Below are 23689 nucleotides of genomic sequence, written 5' to 3' on the forward strand. Positions count from 1 at the left end.
GACGCCTTAATTCTGCCTCAAACCCCCGCGACCCTCTGTAAACGCGCTTACAGGCAGTGAGAATTTAAGCAATCGCGAGGTGGTTTATTTTTATTGCGCCTTTACTTCAAAATATCTTACTTGATAATCTATGTGAGAACCTGTGAAGAGACCCACAAGCCCTGTATCATTTCTTAATGACTAGATCTCTTACGCAGAGAGAAGAAATTCTACCGTCGTATAGTTCCGGTTTAAGCATTTCTTTAACGGGCTCCAAGTGAGGGCAGTCGATAATTCGAATGCAGTGAAGCCTCGACGCACTTATGTCCAAATCGCGAAGATTTGAGCACGAGTCTATGGAAAGGTTCTCCACACAAGATACATGTAAATTGAAACTCTTCATGCTAGAACAACGCAACAGGCTTAGTCCGCGAATAGTTTTGCACTTAAATCGCATATTTCGTTGCTTGTTCTTGTGCGCTAGGGAACAATTTTCAATGATCAAGTAATCCACATCAGTTGAATTAATAATAGCCAAACCTATGGTCAGACCAGTTAAGAACACCGTCCCCACTCTACGCGACGCATTGAGTTCCACAATCAGCGGTCTCTGCCACGGCTGTAGGCCCGTGACTTGAATCATATGAGCTTCGATACAGTGCACAGTGACGCGATTGGCGCTTCCAATGTCAAAAATTTGAACCTTCTTGAGAGAGTTGGCCGATATCTCGATGTCGCAGCCGGCCACACTCTTACTGTTCTTTTGTTTTTCGGGGAATACGTCTCCAGAACATTTGAAGTATTCCAGGGTTGGACAATCCACTTTGAGCTTTGACAGACTCATACCCACATCACGAATTGTAAGCTGTATTAAGCTATTGCAGTGTTCTCTGTCAAGCTCAATAACGCTCCAGTCCACGGATACTTCCATTTGTCTTATGTTTGGGCATTCTGACAAGAAATCCTTAAAGGAATCTGGTTCAATTGCAGGGCACTCGTACATCAGCAAGTCATGTAAACCCTTGCAATGGGCCTTCACTCTGGAAAGCTGACAGTTTCCTTGCAGAATAAAAGTCAAAATGTTTGTTGCGAGAATCTCAACAGAAGTCAAGTAATGGCATTCTGATATAAGTAAAACTTCCAAGTTAGGAAGCACACATTTTAGACTATCGATATTTCTACTTGGTAAGCCGGTTAAAAACAGCGTTGCAAGACTGCTCGATTTCAGAACTAAAGAATTTGAAGAGGTAGTGTTTGTTCCGTCTGCAAAAGCAACAAAAAGCTGCTTCAAGAACTTAAAATTCTCCAAATAACTCACTAAGTCGGAGACACCTATAGGTAGGTAGTGTAAATCAAGGCTAACAAGAGTAGGGGAGTGGCGAGAGTTCATCAAAGCCTTGATTGGTGGGAGCGACACACTTTCTTCGCTTGGAAGATCTTCCATACCATAAGGAGCGCATTCAAGGTGCAGTTCCTTCAGCTTGAGCTCATCCAGTATAGGAACAATTCCATGTCGACAGAGCTTAAAAATGTTTATATTCAGAGTCAATGATTCCAAAGATTTGAACTGACGCGCAAGGACTCTTAAATCCCACACTCGAATCCCGCGCTTATGAATACGTAAACGTCGATTGCCGAAGTGTGAACGTCTTTTAACAAGCGCCCTGTAGTCATCGATTGTTAAGAACTTGAACACAGGTGCACTTTTCAACGACTGCGCAAAGACTCTACTCCACGAGAGCACGGGAATGTCAAGTCTTGTCAAGTTTGGGAGTGAGGTGAGTAATCTCCTGACTTCAGTACGAGTGAAATACGTCTGATCTTCTGCTCTTATGCATTGAATAAAATGACCATATTTCTTAAAGCAGTGGCACAATATACTCGCATAGTCATCTTCAAATTCCTGACGGGCGTCTCGGTCGTCATGAAGGTGAATATGTCTCCACAGAAGTCCAGTGTTTTGAATGATGCGCTCCCACCTTCGACAAATTGTGCAATACCGTGGAAGGTCTTCGTATATCGGATGAAGGTAAGATAATATCTGTGCGATAAGTTCACCTGGTAGGATATCCATGTAAGGGAAAAACAAAATGTAGCAACCCGATTGCTCTTTATGTGATCCAATGTCGATTGTTACGGGAAAAAGTCGTTGATAAGCTCGCGCGCACATGAATAACTGTCGCGCGCGTTTGTGTTCAACGTCACCATTTTCAAACTTGTCGCGCGCGCACAACTTTGGCCTAAGTGCGTACGAAAGAAAACGCGCCGATTGAAGAAATCCTTTCCTGGATATACCACACATGTCCCCTTAATAAAACTACAGGTTTATGAAAGAATCTAGATAAATGCGAGGGGGAAAACTTAATGCTGACTTCAAAAAAGTAAACGAAGGCCAAAGGGCGAGAAATGCAAAAGAAGAAAGAAAAAAGGAAACAGTGATTGAAATAGTCTGAACACATTGTATTTGAAAAATCTTGAGTTTAGATTTTTCAGGTCATTAAGACTGCCTCAGGTAATTCATTGTGATTGACTGATAAATCAGATTATCTAGGAACTCCACATTTGCTATTCATTTAATGATTTTTATCGATCTATTCCTTTCAGTCTTATCTATTAATCATCTTGTCGCCTACGTTTTTGTGTTAGAGCTATTAATAACCAAACAAGTTAACCATGACAATCTCGGCTGTTTATTTCCTCAAGAACTTCTCAGTGGTTGGTTGAAGATCGTGTGCCCAAGACGTTAAAAATATTGCACAGAAGCTTAGGACCAACGGGCTTTATAACATCTGTTCATAGATAGTTCAGATAGATGCATTAATAGAGATACTAACCTCACATTCAATCGGTTAACTGAATACCTAACATCTCTGGGTCTATATGCGAGGGAAAGTTTCACGATTGTCAACTTTTATCATCTCGTAAAATTAAGAACTGACTGAGATCAGAGTACTTCAAGCCAACGCATTATAAAAAACAACAACAACAAAACAATACTTGGGTGTAAAGGGGTATTTTTTCCAGTGTCTTTGGTGGAATTTAAAACTCTTTCCAAAAGTCATCTTTTTTTTCCGCTGGTTGGTATGCAGCTTACGTCATTCAAGTTTGACGTCCAATTTCAAAGGCGGTTTCAACACAACTTGGCTGACGAGGTTTTGTCCAAGCCATTCTCGTTCAGGAACATTACCTGAACACTGTGCAGAAGGTACAATTCGCTCCAGTAACTACACCAGGACAGCTCTTACTTTCTTTCAAAAGTAAATAACCCTCGTTTCTGCGTGCCTTGTCAAGCAAAAACAAATCGTAGCAGTAACATCTATCCATGCACGGTAATTTAGGCCTACTTTCACAAACCGAGGCCGCAGCAAACCCGATAATTACAGAATGAAGTCAGGGGTTCCACAACGCTTCTTTGGCATTTCGAATGGCCTTCTCCGCATCCTCATTGATCTTCTTACACTGGAGCATCACATCTGAAACACAAAATATTCATAACAGCTTCAGAGCCGAAGACTTGCTTTGGAATTTTTTTTTCCGGCAGTCTGACTGGACTTTAACAAACAGATGGCTTGTATTAGATTTGTTACCTTTCACATATTTGTTAAAGGCATTCACGAATGGAATGCGCGTGTTGTACTGCTACACGAGTGAGTGGTAACGTATGAGTCGCTTAGTGCATGTCTCTGAACTAAAATCTTTTTTCACAAGAAAACGAAAACTGACATCTACATGTTTTAAAACCTTTAAACTCCTGCAAGTAGAGTGCTAAGGTTAAGATGTACACAGAGTCTGCACTTACATATTAGAATTCAGAGGCCAGTAGAAAACAACAGAAACGACAAAAACAACAAACACTTGTCAACAACAAAACTTACCACTAAATCCTTTTTCAGCTTCCTCTACACTCTTATCTTGCATTGAAGTATGCGGCAGAGAAAGCAGTTTATCTATTGGATTTGGCATCAGTTTTAAATCAGTAACAAGGTTAATCAGATTAACCTTCAAAACACAAATAAACAACCAAAAGACATTCAAAACAAGGTAAACTTCGATAAACAATAACACCAAAAAGAAAATCGAATTCTCATAGATAATGTAGAGACAAAAAAGGCAACAATTTGGTGACTGGATCATTTAATGAGTGGTATAATTTTTTTATGCATGTCGTACAGTACAAGCACATAACTCTTTGACTCACAAAAAACTGAATGGATGTGAAGTAAAGTTGTCACCTGTATTCCATGGTATTGTTTTGAGAGCAACTCCATGTTCTGTTTGCAAATCGTTATCTGCAAAATTAATATGAACAAGAATTCTGTGTGAGCCCAGATAAATAAAGGTAATCATGAAAAAAACGAAAAAAAAAAATAGAAAAGAAGTTCAGTTGTTGCTCCTAGACTAGAGAATGAGGCCAAAGACCAGAAGAAGTTTAAACACTACATATGAATTTAACCTAAAACTATAAAATGTTTTAAGATTTGAGGAAAGCTCATTCACTCATGTAACGGAACCTACAAACTATTTAAATAGCATTGCGATTAATTCATCCTTTCAGCGGGAAGTGTCATTCATTTGTAGTTGAAGAAAAATGCAAGTTACCATCAGAAGCCAGGCATATTTAGACAAACAAGTACTTACAGGGAAACATGTTCATTATTTTACCTCTGAGAATTGCATCCAGTTCATCACACATCTCATACAGGTCTGCTCCTTTGCCACTAACACGTTCACCTTGAGGAACAAACCAACACAAATAGGAAATTAGGCAACACTTTTTTATCATTCTTGGAAGCCAGGAGACTGGCATATTAAAATTTGCCTTAACAAGAAGAATTACAGTAAAATATAAAAGAAAGCAAACAATTGGATTTTAGCAGTAGCACCTCAATAGGCGATTCTTTCTTCTTTCTACTTCCCTTTGATAAAGAATGAAGTCACAGCATTGAAGAAGTAAGAGCTTAAATCAATTACCATCAAGAGTCCTGAGCTTTGGTAAAAGTTTACACACCACTTTCTTGTAGTTCTCTTGAGAGGCACAAACTGAAACAAATGAGGCAAACATAGTGATGAAATGTGGCATTCGCAGCCAAAACAAGATGCAAAACAGTAAGCCATTTTTAAAGGGTGCAAAAATAGAATACAGAAAATTATGTTCCACCATGCCCATGTAACAATTATTAAAATTGAACTACATTTGAGGGCACAGTTTTAGTTTTGGTTCAAATATACCTGTAAAATGCACAATTTGAAATATTTGCTACCATCAGATTTACATGTGAAACACAGAAAAGTTTCAGGTACTTTACAGCTAAGTACTTGTGCTGACAGGGGAACTCAATATAGATTTACTGTGAGAAATTTTACTATGAATCAATGTTATCATTTTCCCATTTCAAGAGGTGGACATATTGACTTGAGCAGTGACAGTAAACATAAATCTCAGTCATTTTTGGGGTTCATTTTTCTGAATTTTGATCAAACTCTGCCCTTACCAGGATTTGAAAATCCTTGTACTGAGTCATGAAGTCTAAGTACTCGCAAATGCTCCAGTTTGGTCAAACATGAAAGGCTGTTAACACTGCAAAGATGAAAAAAGTTATTAAAGTAACCTATAATCCAAAGAGGGACTTACCATCATATATATATGAAGAGTGCATGAAAGATAACTATTTACTTAACCTCAGAATTGAACATTCATGCATTCTAACTGCCTGAATATAACAAGTTCATCTGTACAACCAAACAGCAAAGGACTTCAATTCAAAATTCCAGCCGAATTGGACAGAGAAAACTCAACAGGGAAAGGACTCAGAGGAACACCTCAATAAACTTAGCACTGAAGTTAAAACAAAATATTAGAACCATAAATAAGGTTTACCAAGAAAATGACTTTGTTTTCTTAGAGATGTACATGTATGTAGTGTTCTGTTTTAACTGCCATACTTCATATATACAGCTATCACTTAATATATGCAATCAAATTAGTTAAGAGAGTGGTTCAGATCAAATGAAAAGCTTCTTAACCCCTTCACTCCCAAGATCTTATTAGTAATTCTCCTTACTATCTGCCATACAATTCTTATGATGTTAGTTCAGAGAATTTGGTAATTTTATCAACTACTGTAATAATCCTGTAATTGATATTCTTCTCTATTCTCATCACCTGCCTGCTTGATATTGTGTGGATATTGTAAGGAGAAATTTTGTCTTGGTCACTTGTGGGAGTGAAAGGGTTAAGATGTTTTTCAAAGTACCTCTCCTTCTTTGTAATAATGTTATAAGCTTCTGGAATGCTTAGATACCGGTAGAAGCAATGTAGTTTGACAAACACACAGCTATAGTGATGCAACTGGGTAAAATTCAAGTAATTGAACAGTGTATAAACTGTACAGTTGTAATTGAGTTGAAATTCTTAACCTTGTTATCATGTTGCCAGACAAATTCAAAGAAGATATATTTGAAAGTTCTTCAATTCCATCTGCAAACAATCAAAGGAAAAATTAAACTCAATCTACTTCGTGTGACTAATCACAAGATAGGCTGCAACTTAATTTGGATCAAATTAACAAAAATGCTTATCTAAAATATTGAACCATATATGGAAGCAGATGTGTAAATGAATAATTTGCACTGTGCATCATAATAACCATAATCTTTCTTCAAAACCTGAAGGTTCTTAGGTTGATAATTTTTACATCAAACTTGATTCACACCAGTTTAAAATGGTTAATGTTTTCACAATTCTTATCAAATTATTCTAATACTTACCGAGGGAGGAGAGTTTGTTGCAAGAAACATTCAATGTCTCAAGGAGCTTTAGTTCACCTGAAGAGTAAAGTCAGATTTATATTACGTATCTATGTATTGAATAATCATATGAAAAAAATACAGTAGGTTTATACATTTACCTGTTTTGTTTTAAATGTTTCATTACACATGTACTTTCAAAATCACCTCTCAGAGGTAAATGTAGAAATATAATTGATCTTTTTTTTAATTCCATGTACATAAAATATCAATGACTATATAAAATTTGCAACTTTGCTATTTTTGTCACTTTTGATGAAAATCACTTCCACACATTTAGTCAAAATTTCACCATATGTTCCTTTATTTTGGTTGGTGCTGAGATAACTTCTTTACTGACTGATTTTTACTTTAACTCTTTACACTCTGACATTGATATTCATATTCTCTTTACTGCTCTCTCCACATTTCCTCGAGTGTTGACAAGGAGAATAACTTTTACAATCAGGAGCTTCTCAAATTGGCTATCATTTCCATTATTCTTGTGACCATTACATGCAAATTTGAATCAAGGGTGATATTGTGTGGAGTAGTTAGATGCCATTCACTCTTGGGAAATAAAAAAGGGTAAAGATTGATAGCACTCACGATTAGATCTTTGAGTGATTTAGAATTGAAAATTAAAATATCTCATAAGAAACATTATATGCAATCACATAACATTAAGTCATGAAAAAGACTTTTTTTTAATTTTTTCAAGGAATGCCACAAAAAAATAGTAGTGTTACCCACTCAAATGACTCAGATCAGAGAGGCTGTTATCAGAAATGTCCAGATGCAGAAGTCCCATACAGTCACCAATACAGCTGATGTCCTGTAACCCTTGTTGGAACATAACAATCAGAATAAGTAATTTGAAATTAATTTTTCAAGAAATGTGCACATGAGTCACCTTCTTTGATCCTTCCTACAGCCTTCATAATTGATGCTGTAAGGCTAAGCTACAGTAACTCTTTTCAAATGTTTTGTGGGAGTCATTTTGTTATCCTAGATGGCCATGGCTTGTAAAACAAGCTGGCAGCATTTGAGGGAAAGATTACCCGTTCTTCCTCAGATTGAACTCCTGTGCTGCAACCAAAACACCACACATGTATGAGCTACACCAGAAATATTTTCAATTTAATTATCAAGATGAACATACCCATTCCACTGAGATCCAGGAAACTGATGCTCTCCAGATCAAATTCACCAGTTCTGCTCTTAAGCAAATGGGAAGTTAAGACTGAAGACTTTGAGCCTGGAGTAAAGTAAAGGAAAAATTGACTCAGATGATTGTATAATTACCCTGAGACCAAACCCAACAAAGAGACCATGTGTTTGTTTTTGTTGGGTTTGTAACAGCTCGTTTCATGATATTACATTTATTGTTATCGCGGATAATCAATTTTTAATTTGAGCATTTTAAGTCCAAGACCTGAAGCCACGATCAAACGGTACTCGAGCAGCTCTTGGTCGTTGCCTTAACAGTGGTTTAGTTGTTGAAATTTTAGTTTGGTGGGTTACATAAGTTTACTGGCTAATATCACAAACCAGATCCACAGCTCTCCAGAAGGAAAAGATAGGAAGATATCTGGCGAGGAATGTCTAGATTTAAAGCCTTGATCGCCGCTAGTGCTAGCTTTCCGAATTCATTTACAATAAACACTGTCCTGCGTTAGCCAAATAAGACAGATGCTCGACATTATAAAGCTTCTGCGAACGCTTCTTGTCGACCTCAGGTTCTAAAAAGGCCATAGCATTACCTCCAGCCCTCGCCATGAGTTTACTCCCAAACCACTTATCTCAATTTTCTGCTTCACGACGACGAAAATAGTGATCAACTTTCATCTTCGGCGCCATGTTGCTACGGATGTCTCGTACCCATTCCTTACAACCGTTTTTTTGCGCTCAGTCTCCCTCGGAGATGCGTTTAAATGCGTTTACAGTTGAACAAAGATCGATACCTTCTTTGCAGATGATGGCATAAGTGCAGACAAAGGTTCACTAAGGATTGAACAGAAGCTAGGCGAAGATTTTTGCTCTCTGTCATTTAGAATAACGAGCGAGGATCTACGGGCCTCTGAGACCGTAGGAGTCCCCCACATTTTCTCGTTCCCCCTCCCCCCTCCCCCCTCCCCCTTATTTATCCCTCGCTCCTTTCTTCAAAATGGGCGCGACACCTTACAAAGAAAATCCTTTCGCCCCAATCCTTTCGTTAGTTTTGGCGAGATTTTGAAACAAAACAAGCAAGAAAAATACCAGAAAGGAGTTTTAGCTCGCGCAGTAGTTTATTTGGCATAATAATTATCTATGTTACTCTAGCCGACGATGTAGCCTTTTAAAGTCTTATTTACGCCGTTTGTTGAAGTAGTTTAGCCCCTGTAATCTTCATAAAATTAATGTCTTGTTGCATGTCTCAACACCGGTCATAAAGCCAGAATACTGTTGGAAAGGACGCTAAAACATATTCCGTGAATAACAGCAAAAGTAAGTAAATAAATTGCAAATCCCTGAGTGAGGCCCCCAAATTTTGCAAAATAGAGAGATAACTTGAGTGGTACAGCACAAAATGATATTATGAAATCTAGCGATGCCCTCTGAACCAAAGATATTTTTCATTAAGTTAGCCTTTCCTTACTCTGGGTTCACATCAGCTTTTTCTTGCAATTACTTTAGTTTTCACGAGACAAGAAGCCCATTATCTCCTGACGAGACATAAACATTCGAAAGCACTCTAGTAAACTAAGCCAAAATTTGCTTAACTATGCTCAAGAATTGACACAGGCTAAAACAAACAGGACAGAACTCAAAGGTAGCACTGTACGATTTTATGAAAAACGGCCGAATATGTCTTCTTCACAGTTGTTGTTGCACTCTCGAATTTCCTCAGCCTGTCCTTCGCAAGGTTTCCCGCCAAAATTAGGCTCCCGTCGGGTGCAGTTACGAGCACGCTCTTGAATCCCTTTGCCACATTCTTCGCTGCAGGGAGTCCATTCACTCCAATCCGACCAACCATCGTCAACTGTAATAAAAGGGAAAAGGTTCTCACTTTTGACTTCGCTTTTCATGATCAAGTTAACTAGATTTCTCGTATTCAGCTTTCGATCCTTCAAGGATTTAAATAACGGCGAAGCTATCTATCGCGAAATAGACAGCGACAAGAGAAAATAATGGGGTCATTATTTTCTCTTGATAGCAAGTTACGCAGCCAATCAGATTACGGCATTTGTAATAAAACGCAAAAATTGTGCTTGTTGTGAAGTTTTGGTCTGCGGTAAACAAAAATTTTCAAAGTAAAGCCGCCAGTAACAGTGCTCTTTTTCTCGTTGTGGTACTACAGGTGATTTTTCTTACTGTGGCATGGCTGCTTGTCACCGCACTTCTTTTTTTCTCTCGCTAACCCCTGACATGATTTCCCGCCGTTTTGCGGCACCGGTTCGGAGCACTTCCGCGTTCGTGATTTGATCCCAACTTCACAGGTTTTCGAACAAGCTGTCCAGTTGCTCCAATTTGACCAACCTCCATCAACTAAAGAAGAAATAAGACGGTAGAACCACTAAGTCAGTCGTTACTTGAGTCAAGCAATCAGGCAGTTAGACAGTCATCGATAAGCACAACTGTAATTACCTCCAGTGCAGCACTTTCCACTATAGCCTGGTTTACAATGGCATTTACCAAAAACTGGAGTCCCACCGTTGGGACATACATCGTTACATGACCGGATATCTGCGAGCAAGTACGAACACGACCCACCACATCGGGCTCCTTTAGTCACCCGGCGTGTGCGCCATTGTGTTCCCCCTTCACCACATGGCTGAGTACAGTTACTCCACTTGGACCAGGAACTTACAATACAGTCCCTTTTGCTGCAGCCCGAGCTGAACAGGCATCCATCTGCCTGAATTACCATCGACGCAAAGCAGAGCACAGCAAAGGATAAAAGTGACATTGGCATCATTTTCTCAAAGGCCTTCGTGAAAGTCTGTTGGCGAGAAAGAGTGCGGAAATTATCACCAATGCGATAGCATGGGTCTGAAGTATACAGGTAAAAATAGTGGAAAGCTGACCTCAGTGCTAGTGAAAAACCCAAAAAGGTTTTCGAGACAGAGTTCTTAGTGACTGATAGAGAGAGAGGAAAGATGCTAGATTCCCTTCGGACAAAAGAGTCGGGAGTCTAGATCAACCAAAGATAAGCAGCCCTAGCCCTTAGCAAAAGTTGCGTTTGCATACTATCCTTTTAAGTAAAAGCCTCCTTCGATACAGTTGCGCATGTTTCGCATTGTTTTCGTCCCCATTCTCCACGCATGTTTCAGACAGATCTGAGTGAACAGTTGCATAAGAAACGGGCCTTAAAAGTACTTGAAATCAAAATAAATGAGAATAAAAACTTTGAATTTTGAGAGCTAAAAAGTTTGAAATCACCGGATAGTAAACTTCAAAGTACGTGTCACTGATTTTTCACACGTTTTCTATGTAAAAAAATCAAATTTAATGTGCATTGTCACATTATTATGCTTACCTGAACTAGATTATTCCTTATATAGTTCCAGGTTGTGACTCGTTTTTAGAAAATACGGTCTTACAAAAATTTTCAGTCTTTGCAGCACTTCTTGACCAAGATAAACTGAAATATGCGTGAACTGGCTCTACTTAATATAGATCGAATCAACCACTGAGGAAGAGGAAATAACATGAGTCGGGAAAACTTCCTTCAGCATTGATTCCTTCTCGACTAGGTCATTCAATGTTTTTATTTATCTCCTTACCGTTCTGAGGCCAGAATCAATTCCGAACATTGGAAGCGATGGAACTTCGAGAGTTTTAATGATGATGCTAAGCTTCTTACGCTTCTGGAGTTCCCACTCACCTCGGATTTGAAAAGAGTGTTCACGTTACATCCTTCAAAACTTATAAGCCCGTTTAATTATAAAATTTTGACGACCCTTGAACCCCGCAGAAGATGCAAACTTCATTAAATGAAAAAAAGTCTGCACTGAAATTATCTGATAGAGTTGGGACAGTTGAACAATCTTAAAAGACATCCAGGACGAAAAAATTCCTTTGACTGATTGAATTACTGATTGCGGAGGGAAGAGTGCTTTTTTAAGGTTTTATCAAGACAACAGAAAACTAAAACACCGGGTCGTTTTCCAGTCTTAAAGCGTCTGTTGTTAATAATAATTTACGTGGCGAGTACAAACAAATTTATAGAGTACCTTTATTGTATCGGTTTGATAAAATGTACAAGAAAACAGTAAGTAATCATTTGCTAAGCCCCGTGACTGACACGTCACCATAAATAATACCAGCCTTTTTTTAAAATAATACGTTATAGCTTAAAGTCACGTTACAGCCAGAAGGTTACAGCTCAAGTGTCATCTGTCGATATCTTAGCTTCCTCTTTTCTCGATAGTCCAACGTGATTCTCTAAATTTTCCTGTTTGACTTATTCAGTGGTTCTTACTTAACAACCAATTCTTGTATTTCTCAGGAAGCCAAAAGCGTTGGAATTCTCCTGGTCCCTTTGAATTGATCAGAGTCACGGTGTGGCTGCATAACCACCCGGAGAGAAGGATAATTCAATGGTTAAAAACGTTTTAGAATGAATTCACAGTTTGACTATTTGAAAGCAATAATAAAACCGACCAAAACAAAACAAAAAAAGACGATGGAAAAAAAAATACGAGGTGGCTGAAGAGATGTGTGTAGCTATCTTCATGTGTGATGCTGAAATTTCCTTTTTAGGCACGCGTCATGACTTGACGCTGAATCTTTTAAATTATAGTTTCGATCGAAGGGATCGTTTCCCCCTCCCCACCCAAAAATCGTAATTCGTACGAAAAACACTGATCTGTGATTTCGAAGATATCACAACTTTTTACAAGCCTGTGATTACCTACATCACCGATTTTCCAAGTGAGTGAACCGCCCAAGGGATCGCGCACAAACAAGCTGACACGTTCTATAAATGTCGCTGATGAAAAGGAAGCAGAAATCAGAGAACCTTTTTTTAGCGATTACAGCGAGCCACCTTCTAAAGCCCCGTTCGTCTGCAATCGCTGATAGACCCTGATAAGTGGCCAATCCAAGCGATCGCAGTTTGTCAGCTGATATCGTTCTAAGGTTCACAAAGAGACTTCATAGACATAGTAATATCCCTTCAAACCGACGCCATAATTACACCCAGATGCCTTGGATCGACTAACGAAGACATGCCTTCCTTGACAGTTTCCAAAGTCCTCAACTGCGAAGAACCTGTATTTCTTCTCCACTGCTAAATTAGCGCATTTTGCTACAATCTTTCGCAATTGTGAAGAGATGTGAGAGGACCAGTCAATCTCATCATTAAAGCTTGCTAGTTTGTCCGAAGAAAAGCTCTCATGACAGCCGACCTCGACTGAAAAACAAAACGGAAATTAAAAAAAAGAGTTAAAGTCAAAGGAATTTTCGGATATTTCGTCAACCATCACACAAAACATACAGTAAAGGAATAGTTTCCATAAATTTAAACCAGTGCTTCGTGCGGAAAACTTAGAAACCCTCTCTCTCTCTCTAACCTGTCACTTTTCTCCTCTGCTAAGGACCCTCTTCTTATCGCGGCCGATTTCGTCTGTCAAGCAACACTCTGCCGCGAAAGCGCGTTGCATGACAAGACTGAACAACACATGCGAAGGAAACTACTCTCTTTGTTTATTGTCAGGTTTTGAGTTCCTTTCTCCCAGTAATAAGTTGATTCTTACCTATGCATTGTCCTTCAGCCCTACACGACTTGCTCTCTTTATTAGTTCCATTACAATGTTTGCCACCGGCGGCTGGTTCGGGATTGTTACAATGGCGATCGCGTGTCACCACACCAGAACCGCATGTCACACTACACTCGGTCCAGTTGCTCCACTTGGACCAACCGCCATGAACTGCAAAACGAAAAAGGAAAAAAAACTTAAATAAAAATGTAAATAGTTACAACAAAAACGAGAAAATAAAAAACAAAGGCCAAGCCCCTCATTAGAGGGTCTCAATGGGGTGATGGCTTTTAAAATTTTGGCCAATTTCCGGCTAACGGTTAACACCTTTCCATTGTTTCCACCAGACATATTTTTTACGGTTAATTTTTTTACGACTAACGGTTAAAATTTGTCAATTTTTAAGTCTAACGGCTAAATATTTTGGCCGTTTTACGGCTAACGGTTAACCCCATTGAGACCCTCTCATTAAAAGAGTAGTAATAACACGAGGAAAGAATGGTGCTACAAGACTGGTCTCACTAACTTGAAAGAAAAAACCAATTAAATTGTTAACCTGGGCATTTATTTATAGCACATTCCTTTGTTTCATGGTTCTGAGCACCACAGCCTTTCCCACCGAAATAGGGCGGTGGGTTTGTGCAAGAACGAGTGCGTTCTCTGACGCCTCCTCCACAGGTTTTGCCACAGGCTGACCAAGAACTCCAAACGCTCCAAGCACCGTGCACTGCAATGAATAACACAACAACTAATAACAACACGCATCACACTGGAACACTAAAGCATTTTTAAAATTTGCACAATCGTTCGAGTTTCATGACGATGACATGTGAATGAACTTTGTCTTATTGATAAAAGATCAAAGTGAAAGTATAACTGTCCAATATGGAATCCTCGAACACACATACAAACGAGTAGTCATCGCAAGTCCCCCCCCCCCCAGGAATTCGTCAGGCTTCTCACACTGTGTGCAGGTACCCATATTGCGTTCCTGAGTAGAGAGATGCACTGTGAGTTTAGTGTTTTTTCCAAGAACATACGACACAGCCACGCCTCGAACCCAGACCTCTCGCACTAGTCTCTCCCGGAGACTAGTGCGTTAACCATCTGGTCACCGTTCTTGTCACGGGGATCGCAGACAATCCGCAAAATCCACTAATTCAATTGGTCGCAAAATTTTCATATAACACGTATTCTGAGTCGAACCTAGTCTTAGATGAAGTACTCACCCGGGCAGGAATGCGTGTTACATTGATACTTTTCCTGTGCTTTTCCTTGGCATTTTTTCCCGCCATGACTTGGAACTGGCTGCGTGCAGTTTCTGGAGCGCTCCTTAACACCAGTTCCACAAGACTGGCTGCAAAATGTCCATGCACTCCAGTTTGACCAACCACCGTCAACTATTAATTGAACAGATCGAAATACACCATTTTAGCTTTTAGTATTATCATCGGCTTTAAAGATAGCCCAATTTTCAAGCAGCGTACAAAAAGATCCAGTCTATAAAGCCTCTATGTGAGGTGCGTTAGTTTTGGACTAACCGTTACAAGCTTTGTTACATTGTCAAGCTTCGTCAGTTACTTCATAAAAGTAGCTAGCATGATGGAGGGTAGACAGGTATGTAACAGATATAAAAGGAAAGAACAGAAAAGTATCGGCAAATAGACTGTAACAACCTTCAGAGAGACAACAAGCAAATAGAAAACTGATGGACATGACAGACAGACAGATAGACAACACATCACTCCACAAGACGTAAAAAGGGCACACGAAACCGATAAAACTTGAATGGCAGACAGAGACAAAGCAAAAGCACTGACAGAGAGCCAGACAGTCAAACAAACGGACAAACAGAAGAAAACAAATATTCGAACAAACAGAAAAAAACAAATAGCCGGACAAACATACGCACAGACAAACAGACCGCCAGATAAACTGAAATCCTGACGCACACACAGACAGACGCGCAGGCGGACAGACAGACAGACTAATAGACAGACAGACAGACTGACAAGCAGAAACAGAGTCAGAAAAACAGACCGCCAGATGAATACAAAAGACAGACAGACAATCAAAAAGACCGATAATGAACAGAAAGTCTGTCCGTCTGTCCGACAAACAGTCAGAAAGACAGATAAATGGGCAGACAGACGAACAGAAAGAAGGACGGAGATAGGGACAGGCAGACAGACGACCAAGGACTAACAGCAAATGGACGAAAAGCAAAGGCAGACAGACCCGGGCATTTATTTACAGCACATTCCTTGGACTCATAGTAGTGAGAACCACAGCCTTTTCCACCAGAGGAGGGCGGTGGGTTTGTGCAGGAACGAAGACGTTGTCTCTTGCCTCCGCCACAGACTCTGTCACACCGAGACCACAAGCTCCAGCTGCTCCAACCGCCATCCACTAACATTACAACAATCATAGTTTTGTCCAATGCTGGTAACAAAGGTGCTTACGGCGTAACGCTCATACCGTAAGGATTTGCTTTATATCGCTTATTCTGCAGCGCTGTTATGTATTTGCGTAGCAGCTCTGAGCTTTCATCAGTATGAAGTTTACAATTTCAGACCTAAAATGATGCAGGCTTTAATTTAGCAGTTGTTAACTTTTAGAGAGTCCTGCTTCTACGAAAGGAAAAGGCAGACAAAGACAATTGGAATGGACGAGATGTCTCCAATTTACATACCGGGACACGCATGCGCATTGCACTGGCGGTTTTCCCACGGTTCCCCCTCACAAGGCTTTCCGTTATGCATGGGCGCTGGCTGCGTACAGTTCCGAGACCGTTCTTGTAAACCTGTTCCGCAAGATTTACTACAGGAATTCCATTCACTCCAAACTGACCAACCACCGTCAACTGTAAAGATTAACGAATTAACGATACAGCATAGTCACAAATAGTGTTGTGTTCTAAGAAAGTTAAAACATCAAACCGCAAACTCCTAAAATTTGTTTCTCCGAAACGGTGTCCAGTTTTCTTTGTACAAGAAAGAATGTCTAGCGTGAATGGCTACCTTCACAAAAAACACTTGAAGTGAAAGATGACATCAGATTTATCTAAACAGCGACACACCCACCTGCACAAGGATGTCTCACACATGCCTGTATCTTCTGTGTGTTTCCTGTACATGGCGTTCCACCATGTTTAGGCTCAGGATTTGTACAAGTGCGAGAAAGAATCTTTGTTCCATTGCCACAACTTACACTACATGGCATTGACATAGACCAAACAGACCAACCACCGTTGACTGTGAAAAAAAATAAGACTTCCTAAAAACTAACACGATTAAGCCAAACCAGCTGATATATTCCTTCTCGTCATTTTGGCACCGGATACGTAGAATGTACGTTATCGACACAGGTCAGGCTATTCACGCTACATGAATAGTGCAGCATAGAATATAAAATAAGGATACAGTTGGGGAGCTAAATCAAATGGTTTTTGGAAACACAGAAAATTACCTGTTGCCTATGACCTATCACTTTTCTCCATAGCCTATTCTAAACCTAACTTGATAAACCTAACAGCATAACACAATCTATCAAAGAGTAATAACATTTTCCTTACCTGGACAAGAAATTCTCGAGCAAGGCTGCTTCTTCTTTGCTTCTCCAGGGCAAGGCTTTCCCCCATTTTTAGGCCTAGGATTTGTGCAAGATCGTGAAACGATTTCTACTCCATTGCCACAAGTCACACTGCATGGCATCGACATAGACCAGCTGGACCACCCTCCGTTGACTGGAAAATAAGCAACATGCACCAAGTGAAAATTTTTAATGAAGTGTGTTTAAAGGATGTTCATCTATGAGGTAAGTATGTAGTACACCTAAAGTTGTGACTTATTATTAAAAATTACTCTGAAAAAGAAGAACTGTGACATCACCCTTATTTACCTGGGCATGGATGCGTGTTGCACACCCGCTGCTCAGTCCCTGCTCCTGGACAGGATTTTCCTCCATATAAAGGGGACGGTGCCGTGCACGTTCGTGATCGCCTCTGTTCTCCAACATCACAGGGGTGGCTGCAGTCTGACCATACACCCCAGCCTGACCATCCTCCATCCACTACAAGGGAAAAGAAAGACGTGACGAATTATAGATTAAGATTGAAAACAAACAGGTAGAATGGATTTTCTTTCAACCTTTTCTTCTCTATTAAATAATATACACTTATCACTAATATAAACTTCGTCTCAGGAAACAACAGAATTGGAGGAAAAGCAAAACTAACTGGTTTCCCGAGGGACCATACATTAAGTGCTTTGTTATATATTTAGACTCTCCCTTAAACAATCGTATGGCAAAAAAATTCTGTAGTATTCGGCGCGCGGGTAACAACTGCGGAATTGTATCCCGGTCAGGATGAATTTGAATTTGATCAGGAGCACGTGACCAAGAATCAACTAATCACAATGCTCGTTTTGTTGAGTGAAAGTGTAGGTACATAACAATTCTTCTTGTTTATTGTTTGTTCTGTTTAAGTTTGGTGCTGTTTATTTGTTATCCCTTTAAGCTTAGAACTCCAGCACTGTTACTGGATTTTTAAACAAAGTTTTGATATTTCAAAATTTCAAAATATGGCTTCGGGCCGAAAAGTTACCGGGAATCGAGGCATTAAAATATATTCTATTGTAAAATAGAATACATACAGCAATGTTTCCTTCTTACCGGGACAGGGCTGCTGATTGCACGATCGTACCAGCTTGGCGGACCCTGAGCAAGAATTGCCACCATGTTGTGGGCGAGGATTTGTACAGCTTCTGATGCGTTCTTGAGAACCTCTTCCACATGAATTGGTGCATGAAGTCCAGCCACTCCAACTTGACCAGCCACCGTTAACTGAAATGTAACAAATGGAAATTTAGCATTTAGTGACTTTTGGATGAGACTGCAGACAGTTGCGGATCAAAAGACATTAAGGAATCCAAGGGTATAGACAAAAAAGTGTGCGACCATGCGGAAAGTTCATTTCTCTTATAATGGGTGGGCGGGGAACAGTGGAAAATACTTAAAAACTGAATTGCTTTCAAATAATATATATGCCGAAGAGGATGAAATCATTGATCAATCGAGTTTTAGTCACTTAACATGTCCAATCAACTTAAACGCCAATCAAACAACAGATAATAACAGAATAAAAACAACGCGTCCGAAGAGGTAAGCAAAAAATGAGATAAAAAACAAACAAAACAAAGAAAAGAAACACAACGAACTAAATTGAACGAAAAACAACAATAAACGATGGAACAAATTTGGGTTAACCAATCCCCGTATCCATTCGTAAAATTTCCCTGGAAAAGGCCGCTTTGAAAAAAAGCCCATCTTTCCCATGAATAGGACATTGCATGAAAGAGTAACAAAGTTTTTTCACTTAGTGCAGTCACATCTGAATTTTACCAGGGCACTGTTTCTCGTTGCAATTCCTCTTGTCACGTGTTTGGCCTGTGCAAAGTCTACCGCCATGTTTTGGTCGAGGATTAGTGCATCCTCGAAAACGTTCTTGGGAACCAGTTCCACAGGATTTGGTGCATGAAGTCCACCCGCTCCATTTTGACCAACCACCGTGTACTAAGTTGCAACAAGAGGAAATTGAACATCAACAAAATGTTCCCAAATTGATTCAATCAAAACTTCAGTATTCACGATGGTGAATCAGAAAAAATGGAAAATATCTCAAGGAGCTGTATCGAACTTGTGGGTACACTCTCCTCTCAGTCGTCAAATCCTTGTTTTTATTGTTTATCGTCGACATTCACCACGTCACAAACTTAGTACACTCTTTCCTAAAAACCTATAGCTTCAATCATCACGTCTCCCATTTCACTTTTAACCAAACGCGAATACGTAAGTGTCATGTCACACAACTTCTGTTTAGAACAAAAGAATCCTGAGACATCCTCGAGGATGAGGAAACGAGGGTGACCAAGTCTAGGTTGGCTTCAGGTTTGCATTTCGTAGGTGTAAGGATAAAGGCGAGTTCCATAGGCTAATCATGGAGAGTGACATACATATCTAAGATCAGCAATCTTCGCTTCTTACCGGGGCAAGGCTGTTGGTTACACGATCGTTCCAGCTTGGCGGACCCTGAGCAGGATTTGCCACCATGTTGTGGACGAGGATTTGTGCAACTTCTGGCGCGTTCTTGGGAACCAGTTCCACAGTGTTTAGTGCAAGAGGTCCAACCACTCCAACTTGACCAACCACCGTTAACTGAGTTGTAGCAAATGGAAGTAGAACGTCAGCGATAGGGACATATTATTACATCGTATTATTATGTGCACGTTATTCGTTCCTATGCTTCGGATATCCACGGGTAAAAACGGCCAAAAAAAAATTAAAAAACAAGCAAACAAAACAAATGAACAAGCAAAAAACAAGCAGAACAAATAACAAAGAAAAGACGCAAATCAAAGAAAGCATAAAACAAAGCAAAAATGCCTTTTGAGAGTCAAAACGATCATCGTGTCTGATCGTCAAAGCATTCCGGGAACAGGCCGTCTTAAAGAAATTCCATCTAAATCATGAATAAGACCTTTCATGAAAGAATAACACAGTGTTTCCATTCAGTGAAGCTACATTTATTTTTACCAGGGCATCTTTGCCTATTGCAAATCCTCTTATTATTCTTTAGGCCAGTGCAAAGTCTCCCGCCATATTTTGGTTCTGGATTTGTGCAGCTTCGAGAACGCTCTTGAGCACCGGTTCCACAGGTTTGAGAGCATGAGGTCCATCCACTCCATTTTGACCAACCGCCATGCACTAAATTGCAAGAGGAAGAAATGATAAATTTGTATGTTATTATATTATATGTGAGAGAAGCACAACGTAAGACACAACCTAAAAATTACAAAAGCTACGGGGAGGAAAAAAAATTGTGTGAAGGGGATTCTTTTCTCTACCAATTTCTAGACTGTACAAAAAGAGATAAAAATCATGAATAAGACCTTTCATGAAAGAATAACAGTGTTAATAGTCAGTGAAGCTACATTTATTTTTTTACCAGGGCATCTTTGCCTATTGCAAATCCTCTTTTCACTCTTAAGGCCAGTGCAAAGTCTTCCGCCATGTTGTGGTTTTGGATTTGTGCAGCTTCGAGAACGCACTTGAGAACCGGTTTCACAGGTTTGAGAGCATGTGGTCCATCCACTCCATTTTGACCAACTGCCATGCACTAAATTGCAAAAGGAAGAAATGATAAATTGTATGTTATATAAGGGAAAATCACAACGTAGGACACAACCTGAAAAATACAAAAGCTACGGGGAGGAAAAAAAAAATTGCGTGACGGAGGATTCTTTTCCGTACCAATTTCTAGACTGTACAAAATTCCTCAAGGGAGGAAAACATTTTGGGATCGAAATCTCTTCCTTTTAAGGCACGGTTAACCTCTCCATTTAATCTCTGTATGTTTTATTGTGCAGAAGCTGAAGTAAGGCAAGCACAAAGGAAAAAAACTAACCGAGCAGAAGGCGACCGAAAAGATCAAAGAAGAAACCAGTCCCTTAGATTCTTCATAAATTACTGAGTTTCTTTTACCTCTAGTACAGCATTGTCCGCCATATCCGCTCTTACAGACACATCGGCCAGTAAAAGGTTTACCTCCATTAGAACATCCTCTATTACAAGCTCGTGTTTCTGTCAACTGAGGACACGAGGACCCACCGCATGAAGGATACCTTGATACAGTGCGTGTACGAGTTTGTGTCCCTCCGTTACCACATGGCAGGCTACATGAACTCCACTGCTTGAAAGTAGTGACGGCACAGTTTATTCTTGGGCACCTCCGTCTTCGTCGTCTCCTCCACCCTTCTGTTTGGTTGGCCAGCATACTTAAAACCACCAAAATCCATAAATATTTTGACGTCATCCTGACAGGCTTTGATCTAATGCAGGCTGATTATCCAGCTGTCTTGCAAATTGGGAGATGCGAGCACTGAAAAGGTTCCTTATCTGAAATGAATATTTAGAAGACATTATGCTAAAATGCTGGGGATGAAGAAATTTAATTGTGTCTACCGAGTTTCAAAAATGCTTACTCCTGCAAAATTGATTCCCATAAAGCCCAAGTAGCGGCAAGCGGAAGCATAACTGTTTATATGCTTAGAGGCTGTCAGCTGGCGTTCGACGAAAATTGAGGTGGCGGAGTTTCGAATAATGAATAAAGGGAGTAATGAGAGTCAAATCTTAGCAGAGGCAGTTAAAATAAATGGAGCAAGTTTCTAAAGAATCTGTGATGCTGCGTCAGCGGGGGTTATTGCATGATAATTTTGTTTGGCCACCGTAAAGAGTTTCTCAGTGACGTTTGAGCGGTAGCCTTTCTTAGTCAAAGCTGTGGATTTTATTTAACGCCGAAAGACGTCTTTCTCATGCTGGTCAAGTACATCTAATCACTTCAGAAGCAGTTGAAAGTTCTCTATTGTTTAAAAGAAAATGTGGTGCGCGTGAAACGCACGTGGAATCACTTCCGCCAAACATGACAGTCCAAGCCGAGCGAAGAGTAGTTAGTAACTGTGCTGCATAAAGCTCTAACGTAACTTCTCAGCCTTCTTCTCAAATTTTGCTGATAAGAATCAATTTCGATTTCTAATTCAATGGAACAAGAATAAGTCCGTTCTTTTTCGAATGGGCGGATTCAGTGTTACACAGCAAAAGATTTCACTTTCCACTACTGCGCAATGTACATAGCTACGACCCATTTTAGTGAGGTCAACACAACTTTGGACTTGCTCAACATGTTCGCCTGCATCTGGCTTCTTTCGCAAACAGAAGTTAATAATAACCTATGAAATCGTCTGAAAATGAAAAGCCGGTTTAAATTTATTCTAAAAAGCACATAGTATGCTCCAGCTTTCCAAGCGATGAAAGCGAAACTCGATGGGTCTAGGCTGTCTTAGGCGCGCGTCCTAATAGTTTAGATTGTTTCGGTATAAAGCTTTAAGCGGCGTCTTCAGTTCTTCTGCATATTGCAATGCGGCCTTATTTTACACTCTGATATCCATTAGAAACCTCTTCTATCGCAAAAACTGCTTCATCAGCTGTACATGTATATATGTATATATAGTATACTGACTACAACGCAGCTTTCGGAAACTTCACATATAGATCAAATCATGTCAAGCGAAGCGTTGTATCGTTTATAATTGTGCTTTTAACGATGACAATCATTCTTTGAATTGATATGGTGATTGTGACACTTACCTCAACTGTAAAAAAGTATTCCTTCTCCTCGACTAATGAAACTGATCACGCACGCTGACTGAGATTCTCTACGCCAATTAATTAGCCCAGACCTTGTTATGATGTGACAAGCAGCGAATTTTGAATATTTATCAATAACACTTCCTTTTAGCGCGATTCAGCTAAATATCAATCCTTTCAGATTCCAAAATTTCCTTTCAAGCACAGAAATGCAATAATTAATTTTACATTTCTCAAGAAAATTGACGTATTCGCAGAATGGGAATGTCAGTAAAGAAGCACTTGGGCATACGTTTGTTGGCTTGGCTCGTGGTATCTGATCGTGACAGGAACACAAATGTAGCATCTCCATTACGTCATGTCACGCAGATTACGCAAACCGGAAAGGCGTAACCCATGTTCCTTCAACGTTTCCTTCAACTCCAATTAATTCAATGTGGAATGTGGCGGAAACAATCGCTTTGGGAGACATATTTTAATTCAAGTCTTGAGACTGTTTGGTCTTGAGAGAGAAACACAAATAGGGTTTTAAATGCTCGTCATTTCCGTGCAGGTCGACACAAAGCGAGTATTTCGTCACGCAATCTTCGTTTCAACTTCAGCGGAGGGCTGATCAAAAGTCCAAAAATATACCAAAACCCACCAATAATAAGAGATTCAAAGAAAAAAGATCAGCATTTAACAGTTCAGCGACTGAACTGGTGTAGACACGTAAGGTCTTTTGAGAACCATTTGAAGAGTGCCTAAGAAGGCTTTGAGATCTGGGCCGGGGTGGTTTTGAGGTGCTAAAACCCCTACTGACGTGGGAAGAGAGGGACTCGGATGCCCCCTGATCTGATTATTTCACAGCTAATGATGGTCTTAATTTTCATATTTCATTCGATCAAAGAGAGACACTCCCTTTAGTCAAATTGCAAATGAAGAACGAGATCACAACATTTTATAAAATTTTATAAAGAGGGATTGGACTCGGTCGG

The 23689-nt window shown here is 39.9% G+C and overlaps 4 protein-coding genes across 5 annotated transcripts; all 4 read right to left on the reverse strand.

Moving 5' to 3' along the window:
* Positions 1 to 166: 166 nt before the first annotated feature.
* Positions 167 to 2053, reverse strand: LOC131779275 (uncharacterized). Its single transcript, XM_059095799.2, has one exon. It carries the CDS (start codon positions 2051 to 2053, stop codon positions 167 to 169), a length of 1887 nt encoding a protein of 628 aa, XP_058951782.2.
* A 593-nt stretch (positions 2054 to 2646) lies between these two features.
* On the reverse strand, positions 2647 to 8653 carry LOC131779288 (leucine-rich repeat-containing protein 61). Its single transcript, XM_059095818.2, has 11 exons — positions 8529 to 8653; positions 7928 to 8023; positions 7519 to 7608; positions 6748 to 6804; positions 6397 to 6457; positions 5472 to 5557; positions 4951 to 5019; positions 4642 to 4710; positions 4212 to 4268; positions 3855 to 3926; positions 2647 to 3452 (listed from the first exon to the last, which is right to left on the reverse strand). Exons 1-11 carry the CDS (start codon positions 8542 to 8544, stop codon positions 3370 to 3372), a joined length of 756 nt encoding a protein of 251 aa, XP_058951801.2. The 5' UTR covers positions 8545 to 8653; the 3' UTR covers positions 2647 to 3369.
* Positions 8654 to 9315: 662 nt separating this feature from the next.
* LOC136280254 (thrombospondin-2-like) lies at positions 9316 to 11626 on the reverse strand. The gene is made up of 4 exons (XM_066165225.1): positions 11532 to 11626; positions 10393 to 10747; positions 10120 to 10293; positions 9316 to 9787 (listed from the first exon to the last, which is right to left on the reverse strand). Exons 1-4 carry the CDS (start codon positions 11559 to 11561, stop codon positions 9594 to 9596), a joined length of 753 nt encoding a protein of 250 aa, XP_066021322.1. The 5' UTR covers positions 11562 to 11626; the 3' UTR covers positions 9316 to 9593.
* Positions 11627 to 11961: 335 nt separating this feature from the next.
* LOC131779274 (A disintegrin and metalloproteinase with thrombospondin motifs adt-1) lies at positions 11962 to 23019 on the reverse strand. Of its 2 annotated transcripts, XM_066165220.1 has the most exons (16): positions 22713 to 23019; positions 21051 to 21464; positions 20515 to 20685; positions 20103 to 20273; positions 19554 to 19724; positions 18912 to 19082; positions 18183 to 18353; positions 17409 to 17579; positions 17083 to 17253; positions 16592 to 16762; positions 16201 to 16371; positions 15747 to 15917; positions 14738 to 14908; positions 14065 to 14235; positions 13506 to 13679; positions 11962 to 13162 (listed from the first exon to the last, which is right to left on the reverse strand). In XM_066165220.1, the coding sequence occupies exons 2-16, from the start codon at positions 21379 to 21381 to the stop codon at positions 12891 to 12893; spliced, it is 2829 nt and encodes a 942-aa protein (XP_066021317.1). In that variant the 5' UTR covers positions 21382 to 21464; positions 22713 to 23019; the 3' UTR covers positions 11962 to 12890. The 2 variants fall into 2 exon arrangements, with proteins under 2 accessions (XP_066021317.1, XP_066021318.1); XM_066165221.1 differs by lacking the exon at positions 15747 to 15917.
* Between the last annotated feature and the right edge of the window lie 670 nt (positions 23020 to 23689).

This window comes from Pocillopora verrucosa, chromosome 4, assembly GCF_036669915.1.
Source record: "Pocillopora verrucosa isolate sample1 chromosome 4, ASM3666991v2, whole genome shotgun sequence".
NCBI classification, from domain to species: Eukaryota; Metazoa; Cnidaria; class Anthozoa; order Scleractinia; family Pocilloporidae; genus Pocillopora; species Pocillopora verrucosa.

Excerpts from the sequence above, each read along its gene's own strand:
- LOC131779288 (XM_059095818.2), bottom strand. Across the intron at positions 3,927-4,211 it reads AACAATACCATGGAATACAG|ATAAACTGCTTTCTCTGCCG; the intron begins GTGACAACTTTA and ends CAAATCCAATAG. Across the intron at positions 3,453-3,854 it reads AGCTGAAAAAGGATTTAGTG|ATGTGATGCTCCAGTGTAAG; the intron begins GTAAGTTTTGTT and ends TTTGTGTTTCAG.
- LOC131779274 (XM_066165220.1), bottom strand. The coding sequence starts at position 21,381 with ATGACGTCAAAATATTTATGGATTTTGGTGGTTTTAAGTATGCTGGCC. Across the intron at positions 16,372-16,591 it reads TGTGAGACATCCTTGTGCAG|TTGACGGTGGTTGGTCAGTT; the intron begins GTGGGTGTGTCG and ends TAATCTTTACAG. Across the intron at positions 14,909-15,746 it reads TGCTGTAAATAAATGCCCGG|TTGACGGTGGTTGGTCAAAC; the intron begins GTCTGTCTGCCT and ends TTCAATTAATAG.
- LOC131779275 (XM_059095799.2), bottom strand. The coding sequence starts at position 2,053 with ATGGATATCCTACCAGGTGAACTTATCGCACAGATATTATCTTACCTT.
- LOC136280254 (XM_066165225.1), bottom strand. The coding sequence starts at position 11,561 with ATGTTCGGAATTGATTCTGGCCTCAGAACG. Across the intron at positions 10,294-10,392 it reads TGGAAAGTGCTGCACTGGAG|TTGATGGAGGTTGGTCAAAT; the intron begins GTAATTACAGTT and ends TTTCTTCTTTAG. Across the intron at positions 9,788-10,119 it reads TGACAAGCAGCCATGCCACA|TTGACGATGGTTGGTCGGAT; the intron begins GTAAGAAAAATC and ends CTTTTATTACAG.